The sequence below is a fragment of the Protopterus annectens genome, chromosome 12.part0, assembly GCF_019279795.1.
Source record: "Protopterus annectens isolate FY-2018-M chromosome 12.part0, PAN1.0, whole genome shotgun sequence".
Classification (NCBI taxonomy): Eukaryota; Metazoa; Chordata; order Ceratodontiformes; family Protopteridae; genus Protopterus; species Protopterus annectens.
In genome coordinates this window covers 189,876,822-189,904,316 of record NC_056746.1, presented here as the reverse complement: position 1 = coordinate 189,904,316, position 27,495 = coordinate 189,876,822, and the positions used below count along the sequence as shown (strand labels likewise).

Below are 27,495 nucleotides of genomic sequence, written 5' to 3'. Positions count from 1 at the left end.
GAAAGTGAGAAAAATAAACACAAAACATAAAAATACTTCACACACGTAATACCAACCATGTGCACGAATGCAAAAGAAAGTGCAGTTGTGTACACTTGCCATAAATGTAGATGTTCGAGTGTATTCACTGTTGCAGTCATTACATTTGGGTAATCTGCTGGCAGGTCGCCCTCAGTTGGCCTGATTAACAAAGTCTTGGGTCCTGCGTCGGTTGCCTTCCCTTCTTCCATGACGTCAGGTCATCAGGGGTATAAAACATGCAGCCGACGCCATTACATCAGTTTTTCTTACCCCAGATGTCAGGTGCCCCCCAAATGGGGAGCAAAATAAAATTAAAAACACAAAAATATACCTCCAGCCAAAAGCAAATACACCAAAAAGGCTTTTAAGCATAGTAAAAGAAAGTAGAGGTACAGTAAGAGAAAAACAGGGAGCTGGAGGGAGGGTAACCAGGACTGCAACAGTGAATACACTTGAACATTTACATTTATGGTAAGTGTACAGAACTGTACCATGTTCTTCATGTTTCACTGTTGCAGTCATTACATTTGGGTAGATTCCCAAGCTATGGTTGGGAGGATGGATTTATACAGCATTAGGACCAGGTATAAGGCCCTGCAAAACAGCAGTGGCAAAGCCAGCTCTAGATTTAGAGAAAATTGGTTAAGTGATAATGCTTGGTGAATGTATGAACTGAACTCCAGGTAGCAGCTTCTAGAATATCCCTGGTAGGAACACCTCTGAGAAAGGCTGCAGAAGTAGATGCAGCCCTGGTTGAATGAGATCTGATCCTCTGGGGATAGGTTTTCCATGGTGCTTATAGCAGAAATGAATGCAATGGCTTATCCATTTAGAAATGGTTTGTTTTGAAATAGCCTTCCACTCTGCCCCTGCAGCAAATGCCACCAGCAGTTGTTCATATTTTCTTCGAGATTTAGTCCTGTCCAAGTAGAATCTAAGTTGTCTGTGCACATCCAATGAATGCAGAATCCACTCCCCCCTTGTTCTGCGGATTGGGAAAGAAAGCTGGCAAATGAATTAAGAGCCACACTGGATACCACCTTGGGCATGGAGGATAGATTGGTCCTGAGTGACACCCTGTCCGCGTGAAAGATAATGAAAGGCTCCACTGCCATAAGGGCCTGTAATTCAGATATCCTTCTAGCTGAAGTGATTGCTAAAAGGAAGGCTGTTTTCCAAGAAAGAAATTTTAAGGTCTGTAGTAGCAGCTGGTTTGAAAGGAGGTAGAGTGAGTTTTTCCAATACAAAGTTAAGGTCCCAGGCAGGGGTTGGAGCTCTCCTGGGTGGTCTCAAGTTTTTGGCCCCTCTGAGGTACTGCTTGAGCAGAGGATGAGAGAAGAGGGGATGTTCTGTGTTGTAATGAGCCGAAATGGCGGAGACATGGATTTTAATGGAGGAAAAAGACAGGCCCTTGTGAAGCATCTCAGTTAAGTATTGCAAAATCTGAGGTAAATCGGGCGCTGCTGTGTTCATCCCTTGAGATTGATTCCAGGCACAGAATCTTTTCCATTTGTCAGCATAAGATTTTCTAGTACTAGATCTTGTCGCCTCCAAGATGACATCCATCACAGGTTTGCTTTGGGATGCTAAGGGTGAATTTAAGTGATTAGCCAAGCTGCAAGTTTCAATGTTGGGAGCTGAGGGTGCAGAATTTGATTCTCCTGCTGAGACAGTAAGGAAGGCGAGGCAGGTGCCATGGAGAAATTTGTGACACACTGCGCAGGAGTGGGTACCAGTGTTGGCGTGGCCTGTCTGGGACAATCAAAATCATTTTTTGTTTGTCCTGTTTGACTTTTAGCAGAACTTTGGAGAGTAGAGGCAGAGGGGGAAAAGTGTAGACCGATAAGTTTTTCCAGCTGAAGGACAGAGCATCCACTTTCCAGGCTTTTTTGTGAGGAGTTCTTGTGCAAAATTTGTCCAACTGGTAGTTCTGGGGGGAGGCAAATAGATCTATGTCTGGGCTCCCCCATTTGCTTGTCAACATGTTGAAAATCCATGGTTTCAGTTTCCGGTCATGTGGGTCCATGAGATTTCTGCTTAGTTCATCTGCCAGAATATTCAGTTTTTCTGGCAGGAATTGAGCTTGTAGTTGCACTTAGTAGCTCAAGGCAGTGTTCCACAATGTCATGGCTAGTCTGCAGAGGGAGTAGGAATATGTACCCCCCCTGCTTATGTACCACATAACCGTGGTGTTGTCAGTCTTTACCAGTAGTTGTCCTGGATGAATGTAGTCCTTGAAGGCTGCCAAAGCATTCTGTACAGCTAACATTTCTTTTTTATTGATATGTAGGTGAATTTGATTTGGGCTCCATTTGCCCTGAATGCACTTCCCTGCCAGATGAGCCCCCATGCGTAGTCTGATGCGTCTGTAGTTAGGGCTTGGGTGGCAGGGAATAGTGTGAATGGCAGTCCCTTGTTTTGGTGGCAGGCCTCTGCCCACCATAGGAACTCTAGGCGTAGGCAAGGTATGATAGGAATCATTGTTTCCAGGCTGTGACAATGTTGACTCCATAAACTTTTTAAGTACCACTGAAGTTTCCTCATATGCAGTCTTGCATATAGAATTAGAAGAATGCAGAAGGCCATGAACCTCAAGGCTTGCAGTATTTGTCTTGCAGATAGCAGGGTTTTTGTGGCCACCTGTTTGAAGTAAGTTACCAAATGAATTTGCTTTTATGGCATGAGGAATGCCATCTGGGCAGTTGTATTCAAGCTTGCACCCAGGAATGTAGCATAAGTATCTTCTGCAGGATTCCTTGATTGGGATATGCAGGTAAGCTTCTTTCAAATGTAGAGTTGCCAACCAGGCATCCTTGCCTAGCATAGAAAGTAACTGGTGAAGAGTCAGCATCTTGAATTTTGGAATATCCAGAAAGGTGTTTAGAGTAGACAGGTCCAGAATTGGATGCCATGATTTGTCTTTTCTGACAACAGTGGTGTTAAAGAATTGCCCTGGAATATCTCCCTTGAATTTTTAATAACTACAATAAATAATGTGCTCTTCGCCATGACTGAACTGCAAAGTGGCTTGCCACTGCCGATTGCCTATACTAGCTTAGAGAATGGCAAACTTGTTGTCAAAACTGATAGATATGGATCACTGTGGTTTTGTAGAGGGAAGGCAAAGATTAGACAATATCAATAGAACAATGATCCATAAGGAAGCAGAATGTAAGAAAACACCACTACAGTTGGTGGATGCTGATGCAGAGAAAGCATTCAATAGAGTCAGCTTGGACTTTTAAAAGTAGGGTGGCTATGTATTTACTTGAATTTCTTGACAGAACACTTGGATTAATTAGAGGGATATACGAAGGATCAGAGGCAAGAAGTAAGGCAGAAGGGCCCCTCTCTGACAAGCTGTGTTTGAATGGAAGACCAAGGCAGGGATGTTCACCTTTCCCCTTTAATGGCTTTATATTTAAATCCATTGGCAAAGAAAATAAGGGACTCTTATCTAGCTTTATTTACAGAGGATATTATTTTGTACTTGAAAAATCCAGAAAAAGGACATTTTAGTGCTGTGGAATATTTTGATAGAGTTAAGTCTTTTCAGAATATAAAATTAATGAAAATAAAGCAAAGATTATAGCAGTAGTAAACTATGAACCCACTCATGAATTAGTTTAGCAACAGCCACAAAATGAAGTATTTAGGTGTAGTAAAAAGAATTATTTTATGGCAGCTAAGGATATGCAGGAAGAGAATGAACAAAAATTACAAAAATTGAGAAAACAGAATATCTTGATTAAGGATATGGATAGTAAAATACAAGCACTGAAAATGTTTTCAGTCCCTTTAATTTTAAATATAGGTCAAACATATTTTTATCAATCAGAGGAGCAGTTGTGGACAATAATAAAGAGTTGAAAAAATTTATTTGGGAGGGTAAGAGTTAAGTGGGATGAGTGGACATTCTCCCCACAGAAAATACAGTTGAGAAAGAACTTATCATAACAGTAGATGTCCTACTGATCACTGTTGCAGTATTCCTAACATATGGGTTGTCACAGCAAACGTTCCTCTAGGGTACCAAATCCTTACCATCCTGAGGTCATATGTATGACGCACGACTTCAGCTCACAAGCGTAGAGGTATACAGATGGACATACAAACATATAAATCAGACCATCTCCAAGCCAGTGACTGAAGACTACTAATGGAGGGAGACTGGTCAGCTAGGAGGTATGTAGCTCAAACAGGTAAGTACACTCTCCCTTTTTCAAGCAGCAAAGTAAAATTTAAAGTGGGGGGAGAAAGAGGAAGTGAAAAGAAAGTGAAAGAGGGGAAGGGGGATTTGAAGGAATACTGCAACAGTGATCATTAGGACATCTACTGTTATGGTAATTTCTTACACAACTGTACTATGTCCTGACTGACATCACTGTTGCAGTATTCCTGAAATATGGGCGATTCCCAAACCTGGAGAAAATGGTAGGAAGGGTGTTTGGCTAAAGTGTAGATGACCTGGAGAAAGCATCAGTTTTGTACAGTTTGGTAAATGTGTGCACAAGTAGCAGCTTCCAAGATAGACCCGGCATCCACTACTTTGTAGAAGGCCCCTGAGGTAGCCACTGCCCTAGTTTATTGAGCTTTTGGGAAGGAAGTCAAGGACATACCATACTGAGAATAACGGAAAGAGGTGGCCTGCGAGATCAAAGTTGCAGACGTTTGTTTTGAGACTAGCTGGCCCATCTTAGGGCTCATAAAGGATACAAACAGCTGGTTACTCTTTCTGAAGGATTTAATTTTGTCCAGATAAAATCTCAAATGTCTGTGAATTTCCACAGAATGTAGGATTCTTCCCCCCCTATTTTGTGGTTTTTGAAAAAAGGGGAGTAGGTAAATCACCTGAATGAGGGACAGCTCATTCACTACCTTAGGCATAAAGCTGGATTAGTCCCGAGAGTCACCCTGTCCTTGTAAAAAATAAGAATAGATAAAATCACCATGAGATCTTGCAACTCAGAAACTCTCCGAGCAGAGGTGAGAACCAAAAGTATAATAGTTTTCCATGTGTACAACTGTAAGGTGGTGTAAGATGCTGATTCAAAGGGAGGCGATATAAACTGTAATCAAAAAAGGCAAAGGAAGGTTCCCCAATGAGGTACGCGAGTAAAACAATCAAGTGAAGCAATGGCACCGAGGACCAAATGTCAATCAATCTGACGTATGCATGACCTGTGTTCAGGCTGGCAGTGAGAAAGTCTGGGGTACACATGCGTATGCCCATCTATATAACCCTACACTTACAGCTGAGGTCATGCGTCAGACATACAACCTCAGGAAGGTAAAGCTTTGGTACCCTGGTCGGACGTCAACGGTGACAACCCACAAGTCAGGAATACTACAACAGTGATTTCAGTCAGGACATTAAGCTGGTTTAGGATTGGTTTGAATGGATACTTAAAAGCTACCCAGTTAAAGGCTCATAAATACAGTACAAGCAGAAGTTAAAAATCAAAGCAAAAATGGATGATTATGAAACAGGAGGAAGTTCAAGAAATAAGAAGAGGTACATTTTTAAGGAGAACCACAACAACAACCACCACCATAGAGAATATTATATTCACAAAGTACCAGAAAGTATTCTAAGAATTAAGACAACATAGGAATGAGGAAAGGAGATTTTTCCAATAGGGGTGACTGCAAGTAGAGATACAGAAAATAGAAAAGTGGGGACTGGAATTTACTGGAGAAAACTACCAAAGGAACCAAGGTATTGCGAGCAAATAACTAGATAGGAAAAAGTAGCAGAGTGGGATGAAGCCAAGCAGAAGTGTGGACTGCAGATTAAAGATTCATATTTATACCCGGTAGGGAAGGCAAAGTGCAGACGAGGAGAAAAAAAAAAAGAGAGAGACAGGTGAGTGCTAAGCAAAAAATAAGCTTGTGTAAAGAGTTTTTAGTGCAGAAATAGAAGTTATGTTCTTACCATAACGTTCCATGTTAGTTGTCTTCTTCTCGCCTTCTTCTTGCTGGATGGGTTCGGAGCCGACCTCGGCTCCGACTCGGCCACTCTAAAGCTCGAGAGTTGGTTCCACCGGCTCGAGGCTCCCCTTATATCCCACAATGCTAGGCGAGAGTTACCTCAGATCTCGTTTGTAAGCTAACCCCAGCTTATGATAGTAACAGTATATAACAGAATAACTATAAACAGAGTCCACCTCTAACAACAGGGAGAAGAAGGGTGACCTACATCCTGAAACAAGAAATATGCATAATAGCATATAGCTAAGAAAGAGGTGGTAGAAAGAGAGGTCACGATCACAACTCCTCTAGGTCTGTCCAGGCCAGGGGGAAGGAGGGTGGGGCAAGAAGAAGGCGAAGAAGACAACTAACATGGAACGTTATGGTAAGAACATAACTTCTATATGTTAAGTTGTCTATCTCGCCTTCATTCTTGCTGGATGGGACCGCGTCCCTAGCACCTTGTCCCGGGTGGCCTAACGGAACAGACTCCTGAGAACAGTGGAACCAAAATTAGCTCTATGCCTAGAAGCTAAATCCAACTTATAATGGGAAATAAAAGTGTGAGGAGTAGCCCAAGTAGCCGCTGCACAAATGGTGTCAATAGGCAGTCTGTCTTGAAGGCTAGAGTAGTAGGCAAAGCTCTGGTGGAATGTGCTTTTGGTTTATTAGGCAGTTTCTGGTGTCTAATCTCATAAACAAGGGTAATCAGAGATGTTAGCCATCTGGATAAAGATACCTTAGAGACTGGAAGTCCCTTTCTGCTTTCCGCATAGGAGACAAACAGCTGATCAGATTTTCTGAATTGTTTCGTCCTGTCCAAGTAGTATCTTAATTGACGATGAACATCCAGACAGTGTAATTTTTGTTCAGATCTATTTGAATACTCCGGGAAAAAGACAGGGAGGTCAATGCACTGGTTTAGATTTGATGTTGAAACCACCTTAGGCAAAAAGGATGGGTTAGTTCGTAAGGAAACTCTGTCCTTATGGAACACAAGGTAAGGAGAACGACAACTGAGTGCTTGAAGTTCTGAAATTCTTCTAGCTGATGTGATAGCCACCAGAAAGAGAGTTTTCCAAGATAATAACTTTAAGGAACATGAAGCTGCAGGTTCGAAAGGGGAAAGAATCAAAGAAGCAAGAACTAAATTTAGGTCCCAAGGAGAAGGAGGATTTCTTACAGGAGGTCTGAGAAGAAAAACTCCTTTCAAAAGGCTTTGCAGAGTTTGTGGGACATTAGCGGATTCAGAAATACCCACATGGAAATTAGAAATAGCTGCCAATTGAACCTTAAGAGTAGATGGAGATGAACCTGCATGGAAGAGTTCAGCAAGAAAATCAAGGACTAGTTGGATGGAAGCGGTGAAAGGATCTATGTCCTTTCCTTGTGCCCAATATGAAAAGCGTTTCCACTTACTCAAATAAATCTTCGAGTGGAAGATTTATGGGAAGCTATCAAAATATCTCTAACAGAGTGAGATAATTGAGGAAGCCTGGCTACGGTTGGAAGTGGAGGAACCAAGCAGTGAGGTTCAGAGAGGGGAGGGAGCGATGAAACTGACCCGACTGATGGATCAAAAGATCTGGAACTAGGTCCAGATTCCACGGTCGCTCAAAAGAAATCGATGCAGAAAGGGGAACCACACTTGTCGAGGCCAGTAAGGAGCAATGAGGATCAATGAGGCCTTCTGAGCGATAGCTTTCTGTATTACTTGAGAGATCAGTGGGAAAGGAGGAAATGCATACAGAAGTCCCGGGCCAAACTTGGACTAGCACGTCCCTGCTGGGTTGGCCTGGTAAAGGGAATAGAGTGAAGTATTCTCTGCACTTGCTGTTTTGGGGAGTAGCAAAAAGATCGCAGCAAGGCTGACCCCACTTGAGAAAAATCTCTCTCACTACAGAGTCTTTCAGAGACCACTCGTGAGGCATGAGAATAGCTCTGCTCAACTTGTCCGCAATGTGATTGGACTTCCCTGGATGTGCGTTGCTATCAGAAAACGCTGAGAAGAAATCGCCCACTGCCACAGTCTGAGTGCTTCTCGACACAGGGGTATGATCTGGTTCCGCCTTGTTTGTTGATGTACCACACTACAGACATATTGTCTGTCTGGATTGCAATCGTTCCCAAGGGAAGAGAGTGTTGAAGGGCTTGCAACGCTAAAAGCACCGCTCTCATCTCCAGAACATTTATGTGCAAGTGGCATTCGTTTGGTTGCCATGTGCCCTGGACTGTCCTGCCCTGATAATGCCCCCACCCGATCAGGGAGGCATCCGTTGTCAGAGTAGCAACCGGAGGAGGTGGAACAAATGGTCTCCCCAACAGGAGCTGTGGGAAGACATCCACCACATGAGATGCTTTTGCACGCTTGCGTGATCATAATGGTGTGAGACATTGGAAGTTCCTGGTATGACCATTGAGAAAAGAGCATCCACTGAAGGATCCGCATGTGGTATCTGGCCAATGGAAGGAGGGGTATGGCGCTGCCATGATTCCCAACACCTTTAGAACTAACTTGGCTTTGGCTCTGTTGTTGTTGAGAAGTAGTGATACCAATTTTGAATGTCTGATATCCTTTGGTTCGTTAGTGTTGCAGACATGTTTACAGTATCTAAATTTGCGCCTATGTAGGTAATAGTACGACAAGGCGACAAAACAGACTTTTCGCAATTTATTGAGATACCCAGTTTTGACAGACGAAAAGTGTAATCTCTGGCCATCAGAAGGAGATGCTTGGTGGGAGCTGTGAGGAGCCAGTCATCCAAATATGGAAACACCTGGAATCCTTGTCGTCTCAGGTGAGAAGCTACCACTGCCATGCATTTGGTAAACACCCGGGGGGCAGTGGTGAGACCAAAGGGCAGGGCCCTGAATTGAAAATGACTGGTTCCTAGCCTGAAGCGGAGGAATCTTCTGGAGCGCCTGTTCATTTTTATGTGATAGTACGCGTCCTGAAGGTCTATAGAGCACATCCAGTTTCCTTTTCCCAATAGGGGAAGAATGGATTGCAGCGTGACCATCCGAAATCTTGTTTTCTTGACCGATCTGTTCAAGATACTGAGATCCAAAATTGGTCTCCAGTCCCATTTTCTTTGGAACTAAAAAGAACCTTGAGTAGATTCCGGATCCTAGTTGGTCTGCTGGCACTGGCTGAATAGCTCTTTTTGCAAGCAGTTTTGAAATTTCTAAAGCTGCTATATCCCTTTGAGCGGGTGGAACATCTGGAAGGGATTTTTTTGACTGACTTGGAAAACGAAGAAAGGGAATAGAATAACCTTCGGAAATGATGGACTGTACCCATTTGTCTTGTGTCAAGGATAGCCAGGCTTCTGGGTACAGTGACAATCTTCCCCCGACTGCCTCCGAAGATGGGCAGTCGGGCAACACCTCAGGGATGCTGGAAGGGCTTATCGGAGGACGCTTCTCGATTGCCCTGGGTCTGCGGACCCTCTGCCTCTAGGGGCGTCTACCATTGTTGTTCCCCCCTCTGCCTCTGGCGGGGAACCGACTCTGTGCGTCAGGCGAAGTCCCTTGAGATTGTTTATGGAACCACATCTTTCCCCCCTTCTGGCCTTTGGGGTAAGGCCTAGAAGGAGAAGAAAAACAGACTCCGACGGCAGAAAGGGTCTTGCCATCAGTCTCGCACCTAGTCAGGGTTTCTTTCACTTGTGGACCAAAAAGAGATGATCCATCAAAAGGGGAGTTCGTGAAAGACGTCTTGAAAGGTTCCGCAAAATTGCATAGCCGCATCCAGGCGTGCCTACGTAAGGCTACCCCTGTTCCTGCGGCTCTGCTCGCTCCATTGGCCGCATAAGAGAGGAGGCGCATGGAGGAGTTGGAAATAGAATTAAGGATAGCCAGCTGCGTGTTCATTTTCTCTTGGAAACCCGCAGCTGTAGGGTCCTTCAGCATTTCACTCGCTTCTTTGATCAAGTCCCTTTGAAGACGAGTGAAATGGCACAGGTAATTCAGCGAACGCATAGTAAATGTCGCTGAGGAGAACATCCGCTTCCTGTACCTATCCATGGACCTAGATTCCTTGTTAGGTGGATGGACAGGCACTGAAGGATCAGCCAGTTCCTTCTTTGTGGCGGCAGCTACCACCATAGCATCCACAGAGACTCCTTTTGATAAAAATTCCTTGTCTGATGGAGCTGTGATGAATTTGGAGGGTCTCCTGGGAGTGGGGTCCACTGAATCAGGAGCCGTCCATGCCTTTTAGCAACCACCTGCATGAGGGGGTCAAGGGGGACACCCAGGAGGTGGAAGGACGAGAGCCAAACGCCTCAAGATACACAGATTCGTCCTCCGAAGGGTTGAGGGCTGGCCAATTTCCCCTCTGTTTAAGAATCTCCAGAATGTCTGCAAATGAGACATCTTCAGAAGGGGAACGGGGAACCCTCAGAATCATCCAGATCTGTGTCGGCGTGATAGACTCAGGTGAGTCAATGTGCTTCCTCTTGCACTTCCTCTTCCGAGGGGCTCTTCTGCCAAATCAGGAGAGGCCTCGAAGAGGATGAAATCCCCAAGGGAGCTCTTGAGGAGTTGGCTCTCTGCGGTCCGGGATGAGGGAGTGAGTCGACTTACCCTGAGGCAGCATAGAGGGAGGGGCTGACGGAGCCGACTGTGGAGTAGAGCCAGGCTCTAACACACTCCGCATGACCTCGAAGCACCCCTGTCAGGCAGAGCCAGAGGTCCCCGCCCGAGGAGCTAAGGACCCCTCGGCACCGACAGTGATGGCTCGAGGCCGATGTCGGAGCCGAACTCACCAGCGCCAAGCACCGAGAGGAGAGGGGGTTGGACAAGGGTCCGATGCCACTCACCCCTCGGAGCCGACGAGGAAGTCCGGCGCCGAGATTCCTCCATGGAAGAAAACGGAGCCAGCGGAGCCGAAGACAATTGTCTTGGCTCGAGGTGACCACAGTCTCGGTTCCGACACGACCCGGCTCCGAGCTCAAGAGAGTCGAAGGAGGAAGGAGTTGATGGACCGGGATAGGCACCGACTGATGAGTCGGGCTCTGAAGCATCTGGGCTAGTGCCTCAGACTTGAGTAGTCGACTCACCACCCTCTGAAGGTCATGATCGGACAACCTCGATGACCTAGAGGAATGAGACCTTTGGCTCCGTTCAGACAGCAGGGGAGATCCTGGAGCCGAATGAACGGAGCCAAGAGAAGGTGACCTAGACCTCTTTCTGGTTGTCGGCTCCCAAGGTCTTGTCGGAGCCGACACGGGTACCTCGATACCCCGGGCCCCGGCCGGAGCCGAGGAAGCCACAGAAACTGTGGACTGAGTCTTATCGGCTCCAGCCGGAGCCGATAAAGGCAAAGGTTGAACAACCTGAGGTCTCGGCTCAGAAGCCGGAGCCGAAGACCTCGATGCCTTGGAGGGCTTCCCTGTTGAGACAAGACAGGGAATCCTCAGGCTTCAACAAGCCTCTCAATATGAGCTTGTTTTTTCTTTCCTGCAGGACCCTGGGGCTGAAGCCATGGCAGACAGCACAGGAGTCCTGCAGGTGCAAAGGCCCCAGACAATAGACACAAGAAGTGTGAGCGTCTGTCAGAGACATTTTCTGACAGCACGCATCACACTTCTTGAATCCGGAGACCTTTGCTTCTTTAGACATAGCCTAACTGGTGAACACAAACACACACTCAAACACACCAGTTATACCCTGTCAGAATAACAAACTTTAGTAAAAAAATACTAAAAAATAAAGTACACTACACAAACACTCCCTAGGGAAGGGAAGGCCTAAGGCCCAAGGGAAGAACTAAAAGTTCTTTTAACAAGAAACGGGAAAAATTAGGTTCGGGGATAAAGTTCAATGAACTACACTAATTTAAGAATAATTAAACTAAAAAAGGGGTAAAAAGAGTAACTTTTTATAGAAAAAGCTAAAACTTACCAGGAACCGGTAGAATGACCAACCTCGAAGCTGTAGCGGCAAACGAGATCTGAGGTAACTCTCACCTAGCATTGTGGGATATAAGGGGAGCCTCGAGCCGGTGGAACCAACTCTCGAGCTTTAGAGTGGCCGAGTCGGAGCCGAGGTCGGCTCCGAACCCATCCAGCAAGAATGAAGGCGAGATAGACAACTTAACATCAGAAGCTACTCTTTATTTTACATGTCGTACTATTGTTCCTTTTTAAAGTATGATACCTATAAGAATCAATCAGATGTTGCTAGAAATGACTGGGAAAAGACTGAAATGGCAGTTTACAAAAGAACAATAAGAGGACATCCATGTGACTCCCAAGTACACAAAAAAGTTTAGGATTTGTGCTTGGAAGCATTTGCATATGTATTTTTACTCCCTGAGTAGACTTCAAATAATTTTGCTGAAGTAGATATCAAATGCTGGAGAAGTGAAGGTAGAGAGAGGTAATTGGAACATATTTTTCAGGAGTGTAACAAATTGGCATATTTTACAAACTTTTACTATAAAGAATCCTTTGTCAAAAATGTTAGGGAGCAAATAGCTGTAAATAACAGAATTACTCGAGCTGTGGCATGGGATTTGAATTGACTACACATAGTTAGGTCATACCTAGTGTAGTGTTATTGGATGCCAATAAAGTGATTACTAAAAATGGAAATCAAAATCTAAAGCAATTTTAACTTAAGTACTGAATATTGTAAAGAAGATAAAATAACTGGAGATATTTTTAGAAAAGGAAAGGAGCACGTTACATAGAAATAAAATGGAATTTGTGGGAAAGTTCAGCTGCGAAAGTGAACTTACCATAACAGTAGAAGTTGGATTAGATCTCTTTTGCAGTACCCTAGCGTATATGGGATGTCTTGCCAAAGAACGAACCATCCATCCAGCTTCCAAAGCTTTATGGCACCTTCCACACACCCTAGCCACTATGCAGCTTGAGAAGAAAAGTGTAAATGTTGTGGTTAGGGAGAAAAACTTCAGAGCTTTCCTGCCTCAGAAGAATGGAAAGCTAGAGCCCTGCCAAACAGGCTTGTGCTAGGGGCAACAAGAAATATCCACACCCTGGAAAGAAACACAAAAAGCAGGGGGAATAGGAGGGATGTTCTTACCACAATGGTGACCTATTCAAATATCTACTGCTATCTGGGAAAGTACAGTTGTGTAAGCAAACTTACTATAACAGCTGGTATTCAAATAGATCCCTGTTGCAGTAGCCCAAGCTATATGGGACAAATAAACAATCTAAGAAAGAAAGAAAGGGAGGAGGAAAACGTATAAGTGTCCAGGAGCCACTGGAGAATAGTCCTAACAAAGCCTGCTCTGGACCTGCAGAAAGAATATGGTCTTTACTGCATGGTAAATGTGTACAGAGATGATAAAATTGTTGCTTCTAGTGTCCACCCATTTCCAAAATAGCCAAAGTAGCAGCCAAAGACCTACATGGACATCTGTCATTATGGTGAGAACTACAGGCAATAGCATGGGAGAATCATTTAGAAATTGTATGATTTAATACAGAGCATCTCTTTTTTCTCATCTTCATAGGAAATAAATAGTTAATTAAAATGTCTGAATGTATTTGACCATGTGAACTGGAAGGAAGGTTTTTGTTTGAAATAGAGGGTTGAACAAACAGGGACCCTCTCCAAATTAAACTTTCCCTTTATTTCATAACTTTACAGGGGTCTTCGGAGGTAGGATTGAGCAATACCTCTTATCCAGGGGACCATAAAGGAGCTCAACATTGACATCTCATGAAAAAATTCTAAACACACATCAGCAGTGTCATGGGAAAGTTAAAAGTGAGTTCTGCTTATCTGATACACAAACAATAAAGAATTTAGAGATGTATAGTTTCTGAAGAAGGTTAAGTCAGCAATTAACTTTCTTAATATTGCCAAAGGAAGCCAGTGGAAATGTAAGCATGCAAGCCTGACAGTTCACTATTCTGAAAGCTAAGAAAGAAGGAAAAATGTTCTTTCCAAACCTATGAAATATTTTCCCATATGTCAAAAGGAATATGGTGAGGTGCCATAAGGAGTCGGGTGGAAGATGGTTTGGTCAAGATAGTCACTGTATGGTCTGATCAAGGGTTTAATAAGAAAGTTAAGAGTCTAGGCAATATTTTATCATTTTCCTGACTTTATTGGGGCAGAAAATTGACCACCAGGCAAACTGCTGACATCAAGGAAAGCATTTCCAAGGCTGGCAAACAGGAGAAATAGCAAGTTGAGGAAATTTGAGGAAAATCTTATGAGGAAATATGACAGCCTTGTTGGGAGGCTGGAATTTCTTTTTGTTTATATCAAAATAACTCCTCCATTCTGACATTAGTATCAGAAAGAATAGCCTTCAGATGGGGAATCTAATGAAAAGCTCTCCTCAAAGTTAAATAATGCAATATTTGAAGAAGGAATTTGAGACATGTAGCCTAAGTCCATATCCTGTCCCTGAGGTTCATAAAATTTAAAACAGGAGAAAAATCTCTTCCTTTTGAAATGAAAAGAAGACTCAAAATGATAGACTGAAAAACAGCTCTGGTAGAGTTTTTAGCTGAGTGTAGAACAGATGCTGCAGTTAAGAAAATGGTTAATTAGTAAGGCATATAAAATACTGCATATTAACTATAAGAATCAAAGACAGGTGTATGAAATGGATTGTAACTTGGGAAGTAAGGCTGAAAAAGAAAAAGAACAATGGGAGGATGTTTGTATGGCTTCAAAGTATGCAACAAAGTCCAGTTTTAAAAATGGTATAGAGGTCCCTCTGGATATAATTTCCCTGATCCGGCTATCTTGTGTGATGGCCAGCCACACAAGGGGATGCAAGAAAAGACATCCCCTAACTGCCTCCAGAGAGTAGGTAAGTATGGCAAAGTTTCAAAGCTCATACTGCTAGGACCCACAGAACCCTTGTTGATGCAGCCCACAACAAAAAATCCCTTTACCATGGGAATCTCTACAAAATTGTATTTGGTGTGGGAGCTGTTGGGATTTACAAAATCCGATATTCTTGGCTCCCTCTTGATTTCTTCAGAACAATCATTGGGGAACTGAGCATTTAACCCAAACATCTATAAGCATTTTACCCTCTTGCTCATACTGTAGCAACTCATCTTTGAGCTTCTGTCATAAAAAAAAAAAAGCTTATCCAATGGGGACGCTGATAAAGGCCACCTTAAAGTTCGCCACAAGTCATGTAAGATGAAGTCAGGCTTTGCACTGCTTTGCAATGCCTGAGCCTGCTGATCTAGATGTTCAATTCACTGTGTTAGGCAATAGGTGCACACACAGCAAAGTGATGAGATGATTGTGCCATCTGGATCTAACTGCTTTGGAAGATCATTATGGGGCAGTTGCTACAGAGACTCCATGGTTTTATCTGTACATCCCTCTGAAACCTTACCATCTGCGTCAAGTAGTTCATTGTCCAAAAGAAAATGTTCTTGACATGTATACATGCTTCCCATAGCTTATCCACCATCAGGAACTCTTTACTGTGAGGAAGGATGGCTTCAGCATCCCTGGGACCTCCTTTTTGGTTGCTGCTGACAACTATGAAATCCCAAAAACTGGCTTCTACTTCAATGGGTCTATCCTTGAAGATCCACAGCATGGGGGGGGGGGGGCTATGACTTGGGTGTTAGCGCCACTAAGGTGACCTTTGGTACAGTGGGGTTGAATACACACAGTGCCATCAGCAACCTTAAAAAATGTGGTACATGAGTCAATGCCAAGCAACTCTCAATATTCACCCTAACAGGCCTAGTGGATGTTGGCATTGATAAAACAGACGCCTCCACCAGCTACTACTGGTGCTGAAACTTGACACTGGGTCGGAACAGCAATGATGTCCTTCTATTCTCATGTTGCAGTATTCATAGCCTGGGTTAAGACCCACCTAGTGACCCGAACGTCCGGTCAGTATACAAAAGCTTTAGTCACTGCAATGCACGTGGGAAGTCTGACATTGACCGTGGAGTGCATGGGCCATAAAAGGGACGTCTACACATACCTTCCTCAGAACTTCTCTGCCACCAGTCGAACATCAACTCTTCCTGCTGTCTCTATCATCAGATTCTGTGACTTAAAGTTTAGTACCCCATTGGGGCCTTTTTCTTCTTTTTTCTTGGTCACTGCACGCCTGCCCAGGTTCCTGTCATTCAGAAAAGGAAAGTGTAGGTGTGGACATCAGATCCCTCATAAGGATGCCCATGACCTGTGTCTATTCTGCCTAGGGATCAACCAAGACCGTAAGACCTGCGCGATTTCTCAAGCTTTTGTCCCAAAGACTCTTCACAGCCATCTGCACACCCTTAATATCTATCTAGAGAACCAATAACTCACACGTCTTGCTCTTACGATGGAAGCTCTGTCCAGCCATACCATTCAGCCACCGAAAAAGAAGAACAAAGTTACCAAGCCTGAGGCTACTGCTGCACCTCTTCCACCAGACATTCCCTCTGTGGCTTTGGTACGCCTGGGGGAATGTACAGAACTAGCTGACTCTGGTATACCGGGTACTGTTCCAGAGACTGCAAAACCAAGGCCTGAAAGCAAGTCCGCTGAGGTAATGCAGACATCAGGTGCCAACGATGAGGGGGAACCTTGGCTCACAGCAGACGTCCAGACCAGTTCTTCAGTGCTAGTGAGGCTTCTGAACCTAGGCCCTTCTTAGGACCTACTCCCTCTAGGTCTCTCTCTTCTTTAAAGAAGAAACAGAAAACTCAACATGTGCCCGATTGGCAAGCTTTCTCTCAGTGTTTGTTTAATGCCTTTATGGCACTTTGGCCTTCTATAGCTGCTTCTCCTCTGGCTGCTCCTCCTGTTATCAGCCCTAGGCCCCAGACTGTAGAACCTCTTCCAAAAGAGGCTAAAGACTCCTCAGATTCTTCCTCTGGGGATTCTCTGTCTTATACTTCACAAATGCCATGCAGTCTGTGATATACCATCACAGAGGAGGAGGACTCTGCTGAAAGGGATTCCCCTCAGGAGGACCTTACCTTTGGAGAAACGTCTCTCGGACGAGAACGTTTTTCAAACAGGAGTCCATACAAATGCCTGAAGTCCAAAAGAGGTATTATAAACATCTGCAAATGGATACCCCTTCACCTTCTGCCATTCCACCAGTCCTATCAGGCTTCTTAGATACCTTCTCTGCAGCATCTAAAAATACTGAATCCCAAACACATTGCTCCGAGAAGGCCTGACAGATTTTATAAGATGCCAGAAGGGGCAAAATTTCTAATAAAATGCTCCGCTACAGATCCTGCTACCATTTCGTCTCTGTAGACAAACCCTCCAGACTGCTTCCCTCTATCTCTGTCCTTCCTTCTGATAAGGACAGCAAAATATAGTGAGAATTGGCAAGAAGGTGTATACCTCTGCCACTTTGGCATTTAGGGCCATCAACTACCAGACACATATGTCCAAGTACTCTCTGGCCCTTTTGACTCAGGCTACAAAGCTCTTTGATGACCTCCCTGATTTGGCACAAAGTCACAAATCTCTAACTTGATCTCCTTGTCCTCACAAGTGACAAGACATTCAATCAAATGCAGTTATGATGTTGCAGAGGCCTCGGCCAGATCTGCAGCCTCTGCCTCAGTGCTCAGAAGGCACTCTATTGAGCCTCCAACCCCTTCCTGACAATATCATGGCTAAACGTCTAGATAACCCCCTGGACAATAATGCCTTGTTTGGGGCCCAAGTGGCGGGACTTTTCAAAACCATTCAACAGAAGGGGAAAGAATTACAGGATCTGAAACTTTTGTTTGTGTCACCAATTCCTAAATTCCACAGAAATTACCCAACTAAGACCCAATTTATTAGAAAACATTCTGCTCCTCCTCTTCCTGCTAGGGGCAAAAAGAGTTCCATAAAACAGCAGCCACCTTCCAGGGCTGCCAAGACACCAACCCAGAAACCTTCATTTCAGGACAAGGCAGGTAAGTCTGTGACTACCTGCCTTCTCCTCCTCCCTCTCCAGATCTTATACCCCTTTCCCAGAGACTCTCTCACTGTCTCCCTTTCTGGAAAAGCACTACCTCAAACAAGTGGGACCTGTCAATCATAGAAAAAGGTTACTTCATGACTTGGGCCATTCCTCCACTCTTAAGAAACATCCCACAGCCACCAAAGGACCAGCTGTTGTTATTCCAACCAGTCTTGAACAGCCTCCTCTCTCAAGGGACCATCCAACCAGTCTCGGAGTCAGAAAAGGGAAAGGGTTTTTAATTCAGGCTTTTCCTGGTCCCAAGCAAAGATGGCCCATGGAGACCCATCCTGGATTTCTCACACCTCAACCCTTTTCTTCAATTACCCATCTTCCGCATGCTCACTCTTCAGACACTATTTCCACTGCTACTCCCTCAGGCATTTTTGACCACCTTGGACATCACAGATGCCTACCTGCATATCCCCATCCAACCCAAATACAGAAAGAGTTTACACTTCTCTGTGGTTTCCTCGCATTTTCAATTCTTTGCTTTACCCTCTGGACTATCTACTGCTTCAAGGGTATTCCCCAAGTGTCTAGCTCCAGTGGTAGCCTATTGCAGGGCCCTATGGATACAGATTTTCCCATATCTGGCAACCTCCTGATCCAGACAGACTGTTACAGTACCCTACAGAACCAGATCTCCAGATAATCATTTCTGTTCTGCAGTCTCTGCGTTTCACCATCAACTTCCCTAAATCCAGCTTAAACTCCTCCCATGACAAAGTCTTCCTGGGGTGCAGAATCAGGACAGACATTATGATGTCATTTCTCCCACCTCAAAAGGTGGAAAGCCTGAAGGAATACCTGTTGTCTGTCATCCACGCCACTGCAATGACAGCAACAAAATACCTCAGACTCTTACGGCATATGGTTTCTACAATCCCCATGTTGCCAATGGCAAGACTCCACATAAGGAAACTTCAGTGGTACCCGAGGTCTACATGGGACCAACACTCTCACCCGTTGGACCACACCATTCCCTTCCTACCATGCTTAAGAAGGAGATTCTCCGGTGGGTGATTAAGTCTCTCTGAACCCAGGACTTCCATTAAAATCCCCTAACTCTAGTCCAGGAAATGTACACGGATGCTTCAGATCTGAGGTGGGGAGCTGCTATGGGCAGTCTGAAGTTGCAAGACACATGGACAGGCCCCTTCAAGAGGGAGCACAACATCAGAGATATGAGGGCTCTCATCTTTACACTGAAGGCCTTCCAATGTTTTCTAAAATAAGGACCCCTGAAGTTGTTCACAGATAACACTACTGTTCTTTGGTATGTGAGCAAAATGGGGGCAATCAAAATCATACTTGCTATGCAGACTTACACTCCAGGCCTGGGAACTGGCAGTCCAGCATGGAGCCATTCTGCAGGCAGTCTACATCCCCTCACCTCAGAACACTCAAGCAGGCTTCTTGAGCAGGTCCATGTCACAATCCTACAAATGGATACTACACATGGTTGTGTTCCTGGATATAGTCCACAGGTGGGGCATGCCACAAATAGACCTGTGTGCCTCCCCTCTGAACAGGCAACTTCAACAGTTTTGTACCAGGGCACCCAGCCCCCTAGTGAGGGTGACGGATGCCCTCTCTAGCTCATGGAAAGTGATGCTTCTACATGCATTCTCCCCCTTCCCACCCTTACAACAAGTCCTACTGAAAATTCAGCAGGACAAACCAAAAATCTTGCTGGTGACTCCCTTTTGGCTAAGACAGCACCGATTCCTCCTCCTCCTCCACTTAGCCGGGGACAATAATCACAAGTTACCTCAGAGAGTGGATTTGCACAGAACGAGGGATCCATAGTCCATCCCCACTTGGAATCTCTGAACCTAACCCTGTGGGTGATAAAAGTTTTGATTCCTTTCAGACACCTTTACTCTGATGAAATGCCAAATGTCCTGCAGGAGGCCAGGAAACCAAATACTAGGAGATCCTATCTGTCAAAATGGAAAAAGGTCTCCATTTGCTGTCTAGAAAGAAAGCTAGATCCATTTCAAGAAGAGGTCCCCTTGGTGCTGTCTTATCTGTGTGAATTGTTGCAGGTGGGGTTGGCATATTCCTCTGTTAAGGCCCACCTTGCAGCTATTTCTGCCTTTCTGACTCTGACTCTTGACCCTCCACTTGCTTCTAGACTTCAAGTGAAGTTATTCCTAAAAGGAGTGCTACACCTCAGCCCCCCCCCCCCCACAGGAGGCCAGTTCCACCGCCCTGGGATCTGAACTGTGTGTTAGAGAAGCTCAACATTGCCCCATTTGGGCCAACATGTACAACCTCTATAAAAGTACCGCACTCGGAAAACTGTGCTTTTGGTGACCTTGACATCAGCCAGGAGAGTATCAGAGCTCAGGCCCTCATGGTCACCCCACCCTTTTTAATCTTCCACAAGGACAGGTATCTCTATGGACTAACCCGTCCTTTATGCCCAAGGTGATCAATGACTTGTCCCTGAACCAACATATCCACCTACCCACCTTTTTCCCACAACCCTAGAATGACAGTGAGATAGTCCTACATTCCCTTGATGTACACAGGCAACTAAGATTCCATCTAGACAAGACTAAATCCCTTCGGAGATCAGATCAACTGTTGGTCTCCTTTCACATAAGGGCTCTGGGAAAAGCTGTGACAAAGCAGACTGTTTCTACCAGGATTTTCAAAGCCATCTCCTTTTGTTATACCTACCATGCTAAACACCTGGAGTTTAACATAAAAGCCCATTCCACTAGGGCCATGGCCTCCTCTGGAGCATTTTTCAAGGGGCTGGACACTGCCTTTATTCTAGAGGCAGCTATCTGGTCATCTGTCCATACCTTCAAATACTACAAAACTGGGCCACATCTCCAGATCTAGAGTAGGTTTTGCTAGAACAATCCTGCATGGATTTTTGGAAAATAGTTCCAAACCACCCTCTTCTTCTACCCTTTGAGCTATGGCACTCACCCAGAGGTTATGAGCACTGCAACATGAGATTAGAACGACATAATATATAGTTATGTAAAATCTTACCATAACCATAGATGTCCTTCTCTTCCATGTTGCAGTATTCTATCCCACCCTCCTACTCCCTGAGAAATAAAAGGGGGGGGGGCTTTGCTGGATGATTCAGGACTTGTGCAGCTTTCCTGGGACTGGAGAATTCAGTTCTGAGGAAGGTACATGCAGAAGTCACTTTTATGGCCCACACACCTTATGGTCAACGTCACATGTCCAGTGTACCTTGCAGTTGACTAAAGCTTTTGTATACTGGCCGGATATTCAGGTCGCTATTCAGAGGCTAAACCAAAGGTTATGAATACTGAAACATGGAAGAGAAGGACATCTATGGTTATGGTACGATTTTACACTGCTATTCTATCTGAGGTGTTATTTCTTTTCATGCCTTCCTTGACATAGATGGAGTTGACAGAACAAGCTAAAGCTGCACCTTCATGAAAGCAGTCAACATCCTACCCTATACCAGATCAACAGCATTGGGCTCTTGAAAGACCTAAAGGAGTGAAAAGATACAGCTGACATGGGAAGGGAAGGCAAGGAATGAGACAACTCCTCAGAGGAGAAGCTCCCAGTTCTCCCCCTCAGAACAAAATGAGCTGGTCCTGCAGAATCCTGATGAGAAGACATAGTAGGGTATGAGGGAATAGCCAGGAGAGAGGGACCTCATTGAGGGGAAGCTAATGTGGTTACTCTAGAAACTTTAGGCAAAAACAATTTCTCCAAAATGGAAGTATCAGATTCCACCAGAAAAAAAGAAAACAGAATAGACTGGTCTGTCTCTCTTGCTGACTTTTTCCTTTTCCTTCTACGCATCCTTTCAACAAGACCTTTAAAACTAAATTTGCTCCTCCTGTTCAAAAGAGTTCTAGTGCTAATATTTTTACATATCTGCACTCACAGTAATAATGCCACTCCATGACACATGATGCAATGCTTGTGTGGGTCTTGGAAACCTTGTAAATTTATGTCCACATTACTTACATTTTCTAAAATCAGAGGCCTTACCGCTCTACATTTCTGTAAGCTAAACAACTGTATCTTATGACAGAAAAACACTAACAGAATAAAAGTAGACTAAATTAGGAAGATAACAGGCAAGATAAGAATTTCTCTTTTTTTTCCCTTTTTTTTAAATCAATAAAATGGCAGGATAGGGGAAGGTATAAGAGGTGAAGAGAATGGGATAAGAAAATGAAAAAAAGGATAAAAGTTAGGCTAAGAAACTTACTCCTGACTGTCTAGATTTGACAACCAGAAGAAACAAACTTATCATTACCATCAGGAAATCACAAGGGGGGGGGGGGGCCTCCAGAAACCAAATCAGTCCACAGGTTTCCAGTGTCCAGAGAGGATTGACTTACACACATTTTATCTGTGCGTGTTTGCACTGCAAAATTTGTTACGCACATTTAAAAGGTCTCTGATGTAATATTGCTACAGTAACTGCTGATTACAGACTTGCCTTTAGTCTAGAAGACAAAGATGACTATACTTAATCTAGGAAACTGCAATCTATACTACAATTGGCAGAACAACAATTACTAAAAGACTGTTTCTACCCCAAATAGTTTGTCTCCAGCCCAAAGAAACGAAAAGGCTGCATAACAAAGCATCCTAATGGCTAAACCATTCCTCAGTGCCAGTCAGTTTTACCCAACCTGAACAATGAGCATTCACCAAGAAAATAAACTCTTTCCAGCTCAGTAATACTAAGCAAGTCAAAATAGGGGAAAACAACATACTTACTTTACCATTGAGAACAATGTTTTGACTTCCGCATAGCACCGATTGTCTGCTTACTTTATTACCAGAGGCCTAAAAGTGACAAAAAAAGATTTGTGATTATTCTGAAATCATAATTCAGACTTCTGTAGAACCTAAAGCCAAATTTGTATGTAATTCAGAATCATGGGCTCAGAAATAGAAGTTATGTCCTTACCATAACGTTCCATGTGGAGTGTTCATCTCGCCTTTGTTCTTACACATGGGTTCGGAGCCGATCCTCGGCTCCGTGTCGGCCGCTTGCAAGCTCTGCATCGAGAAGAAGCTCGAGACAATCTAATACCCACAATCCCCCTCTGCCTTTACCTCAGATCTAGTTTGCAAGCAAACCAGTAGCCAGAGAGAGCACACTCATGCTTACATCACATATGCACAGAACTAAGAGTCTATATATATATATATATATATATATATATATATATATATATACACACATATACACATATATATACATGTCAACTATATACACAACAACTGCAATGCAGAAGCAGAATGCCCCAGGCCAGGCACCAAAACTGAACGTTCTTCCTAAGGGCGGGAGGGTGGGAATGTAAGAACAAAGGCGAGATGAACACTCCACATGGAACGTTATGGTAAGGACATAACTTCTATATGTGATAGTGTTCAATCTCGCCGTTTGTTCTTACACATGGGTAGCGTCCCTAGCTCCTTGTTCCTGAGGAACTCACGGAAGGACGTTCTTGAGCACAGTGGAACCAAAGGTTGCCCTGTCCCTAGAAACCTTGTCTACCTTATAATGAGAAATGAATGTATGTGGCTTAGACCAAGTAGCAGCCGCACAAATAGTGTCTAGTGGTAGGCGGGCTGCATGAGCCAGGGATGTAGACACTGACCTTGTGGAATGTCCTTTGGGTTTGTGCAAAAGAGTTTGATTTGAAGAATCATAGACATAGATTATACAATCCGTTAACCACTTAGAAAGAGTTCTTTTGGTAACCGCTACTCCTTTCCTGTTATCAGCAAAGGCCACAAAAAGTTGATCAGTTTTTCTGTGATCTTTTGTTCTATCCAAGTAAAACCTTAGCTGTCTGTGAACATCTAATTTGTGCAACAAATACTCCATTTTGTTGGAGTGATTCTTGAAGAAGGTGGGTAATTCAATGGACTGATTAATATTATTAATAGAACAAACTTTAGGAAGGAAGGATGAATTAGTTCAAGAGAAACTCTGTCAGAGTGAAAGATCAAATAAGGGTGCTTAATGGAGAGAGCTTGAAGTTCAGATACTGCCTAGCGGATGTAATGGCTACCAAAAGAGAGTCTTCCAAGACAAAAATTTCAATGGGCAAGAGGAGGCTGGTTCAAAGGGGGGCAACATTAATTTAGATAACAATAAGTTTAGACTCCAAGGTGACGTAGGAGATCTAATTGGTGGTCTAATATGAAAAGCCCCTTTTAAAAAGGCTTTACAAAGTCTGTGGGCCATAACAGGAGCCCACATTCTTCCACATGGAAATTAGAAATGGCAGCCAACTGAACTCTTAATGTGGCAGGAGAAGCACCCTGATGGAACAAGTCTGTTAAAAACTCTAATATTTTATTCAAAGGAGCTATAAAAGGATCCAATTGCTGTGTATTCGCCCAGAATACAAATCGCTTCCATTTACTAGAATATGTTTTAGTAGTGGAAGCTTTATGAGAAGCCACTAATATACTCTGAACTGCAGGCGAAAGAAGATCAGACCTGGCTAAGTTGGGAATTGGAGCAGCCAAGCTGCTAGATGGAGGGACAAGAGCGCGGGATGGGGAGCCCCTGACGAGTGAGTCAATAGATCTGGCTCTGGGTCCAGGATCCCCGAATGCAGTGTGTCATCAGGAAGGGAAACCAAATTTGACGAGGCCAGAATGGGGCAATGAGGATTATTGTCCTGTGTAGGTTTTTGGCTTTCTGGAGAAACTTTGATATCAGGGGGAATGGAGGAAATGCGTACAGGAGTCCCGGGGGCCAATCGTGAATCAGTGCATCCCTGGGGACTTCCCCTGGAGGGGGTAATAGGGCAAAGTAGCTCCTGCATTTGGCGTTCATTGGAGACGCAAACAGATCGCAGGAAGGCTGGCCCCACGTGCGAAAAATCTTTTTCGCAACTGACTGTTTTAGGGACCACTCGTGCGGTAACAGAATTGCTCTGCTCAGCCTGTCGGCTATGACGTTGGATGACCCCGGGATGTGCGTTGCTATTAGAAAGCGACCCGTGGACTCCGCCCATTGCCAGATTCTCATGGCCTCTCTGCATAGCTGATAGGACTTGGTTCCCCCTTGCTTGTTTATGTACCAGACTACCGACATGTTGTCCGTCTGAACTGCAATAGTTCCCAGAGGAAGAAGGGGAGCAAAGTGTTGCAACGCTAGAAACACTGCCCTCAACTCTAGAACATTGATGTGCAGATTGTACTCCAAATTGGTCCATTCGCCTTGGACTGTCTGTCCCTGAAAGATGCCCCCCCACCCTATCAGGGAAGCGTCCGTGGTCACCGTAACTGTAGGCGGTAGCACAAATGGTCTCCCCTTGGAAAGGTTGCACGTTTGAAGCCACCAGTTTAGGTGTGTTTTGCATGTGTTGTTATAAGAATCTCGTGTGTTAGAGGTAGTTGTTGGCGCGACCATTGTGCAAACAGTAGCCATTGTAGGACTCTCATGTGCAGCCTTCCCAAGGGTATTGCAATAAGAGAAGCTGACATGAGTCCCAAAACCTTCAGTACCAGTTTTGCTGGGGATTTCCTGGACAAGAGAAGAAGACGTATGTGAGTCTGAAGTGAAAGTATCCTTTCTGGAGGAAGTCTTAGAATTAACTGATGTGTGTTTAATTCCGCTCCTATGAATAAGATACTCTGTGATGGCTGTAGTAAGGATTTTCCGAAGTTTACGGAAATTCCTAGGTGAACACACAGTTGAAGAGTATAGTCTCTGGCCTGTACTAGTTGACGCTGGGTGGTGGCAGAAAGGAGCCAGTCGTCCAGATACGGAAACACCTGGAATCCTTGGCGTCTCAAGTGAGCCGCTACCACTGCCATGCATTTGGTGAAGACCCTGGGGGCTGAGGTCAGACCAAAGGGCAGGGCTCGAAACTGAAAGTGACTGGCCCCCAGCCGGAAGCGCAAATGATCCCTGGATGCCCTGGCCATTTTGATGTGGTAGTATGCATCCTTCAGATCTATTGAGCACATCCAGTCGTCCTTCCATAAGAATGAAAGGATCGATTGAAGCGTGACCATTCAGAACTTTTCTTTTTTGACGAAGGTATTGAGGTCGCTTAAGTCCAGAATGGGCCTCCAAGTCCCCTGTTTTCTTTGGAACTAAAAAGAACCTTGAGTAAGTCCCGAATCCTCTCTGGTCCGCTGGGACTGGTTGGATGACTCTTTCTAGCAGCTTTGAAATTTCTATAGCTGCTGGCTCTCGCAGATGGGGCGGTACATCTGGGAGTCTTTTCTTTGGAATGGGATAGGATAGAAATGGTATATTGTAACCTCTGGTAACCACGCTTTTTACCCACTTGTCTGGAGTTATATTTTGCCAGGCCTGAGGGTATAAAGCTAAGCGACCCCCGACTGCCTCCAGAGCAGGACAGTCGGGCCTCCTCTCAGGAGTGCTGGAAAGGTTTACCAGGGAGTGTATCCCTGTCACCTTGATTCTGCGGACCCCCTCTGCCGCCAGAGCGGCGTCTTCCACCTCTGCCCCCTCCTCTGCCTCTAGAAGGGGCATCACCCTGTGTGCCTGGGAAAGATCCTTGGGGTTTTGAAACCACATTTTTCCACCACGTTGCCCTTTGGGGTACGGTCTGGTTGGGGTGGAAAACGGACTCCGACAGCAGACAGAGTCTTTCCCTCCTGTTCACACCGGGTAAGGGTCTCCTTTACTTTGGGGCCAAAAAGAGTGGCACCGTCAAATGGGGCATTAGTAAAGGAAGACTTGACGGCTTCCGCAAATGAACATAAGCGCATCCAGGATTGTCTGCGAAGAGCAATCGCTGAAGCTGCTGCCCTACTCGAACCTTCGGCTGCGTAAGAGATCAGCCTCATGGACGAGTTCACAATAGATGTAAGGGTATTAAGTTGCGCTGTCACTTTCTCTGAGACAGCAGCATCTGTAGTACCCTGGAGGGTATCTCCCAACTCTTTGACTAGATCCCTCTGTAATCGTGTAAAGTGGGTCAAATAGTTCAGGGATCGCATGGAAAAAGCCGCTGAACTAAAAATGCGCTTCCCATACCTGTCCATCGTCCTAGAATCTTTATTAGGGGATGTACAGATGAAGAAGATTCCGACATTTTTTTCGTGGCCGCTGCCACCACCATAGCGTCCACTGGAACTCCTTTTGTCAAGTAAGTCTTGTCCTGGGGTGCAGTGATATACTTATTGGGTTTCCTAGGGACTGGTTCCACTGTGTCAGGAGCCTCCACGCCCTTCGAGCAATAAGTTCCATTAATTCATCGAAGGGCGGAGTGACCCAGGAGGAGGAAGGGCGAGCACCAAATGCCTTCAGCAAAACTGACTCATCCTCAGAAGGGGGGAGGGACTGCCAGTCACCTCTCTGTTTCAGGATCTCCAATATGTCAGAAAAAGAGACATCTTCTGAAGGTGACTTAGGGGACCCTTCTGACTCATCTAAGTCAGTATCGGATGTCAAGGATTCTTGTGGAGAATCCAAGTGTCTCCTCTTACACAATCTTTTCCTAGGGACTTCTTCATGGGGAGCATCCGAAGAAGCCTCTGAGGAAGAGGGGGCACCCTCCAGGGGTGGCTGAGACACCGGTGCTCGACCC

The 27,495-nt window shown here is 44.8% G+C and overlaps 1 protein-coding gene across 1 annotated transcript in view; it reads right to left on the bottom strand.

Annotated features, from left to right (window-relative positions):
- The window catches only part of DCTN5 (dynactin subunit 5), a 539,047-nt gene that overhangs the window by 468,544 nt on the left and 43,008 nt on the right, over positions 1 to 27,495 (bottom strand). Inside the window, exon 2 of the mRNA XM_044089230.1 lies at positions 22,679 to 22,747. Within this exon, the coding sequence (XP_043945165.1) occupies positions 22,679 to 22,747 (69 nt within the window). The remainder of the gene's footprint in view (positions 1 to 22,678; positions 22,748 to 27,495) is intronic.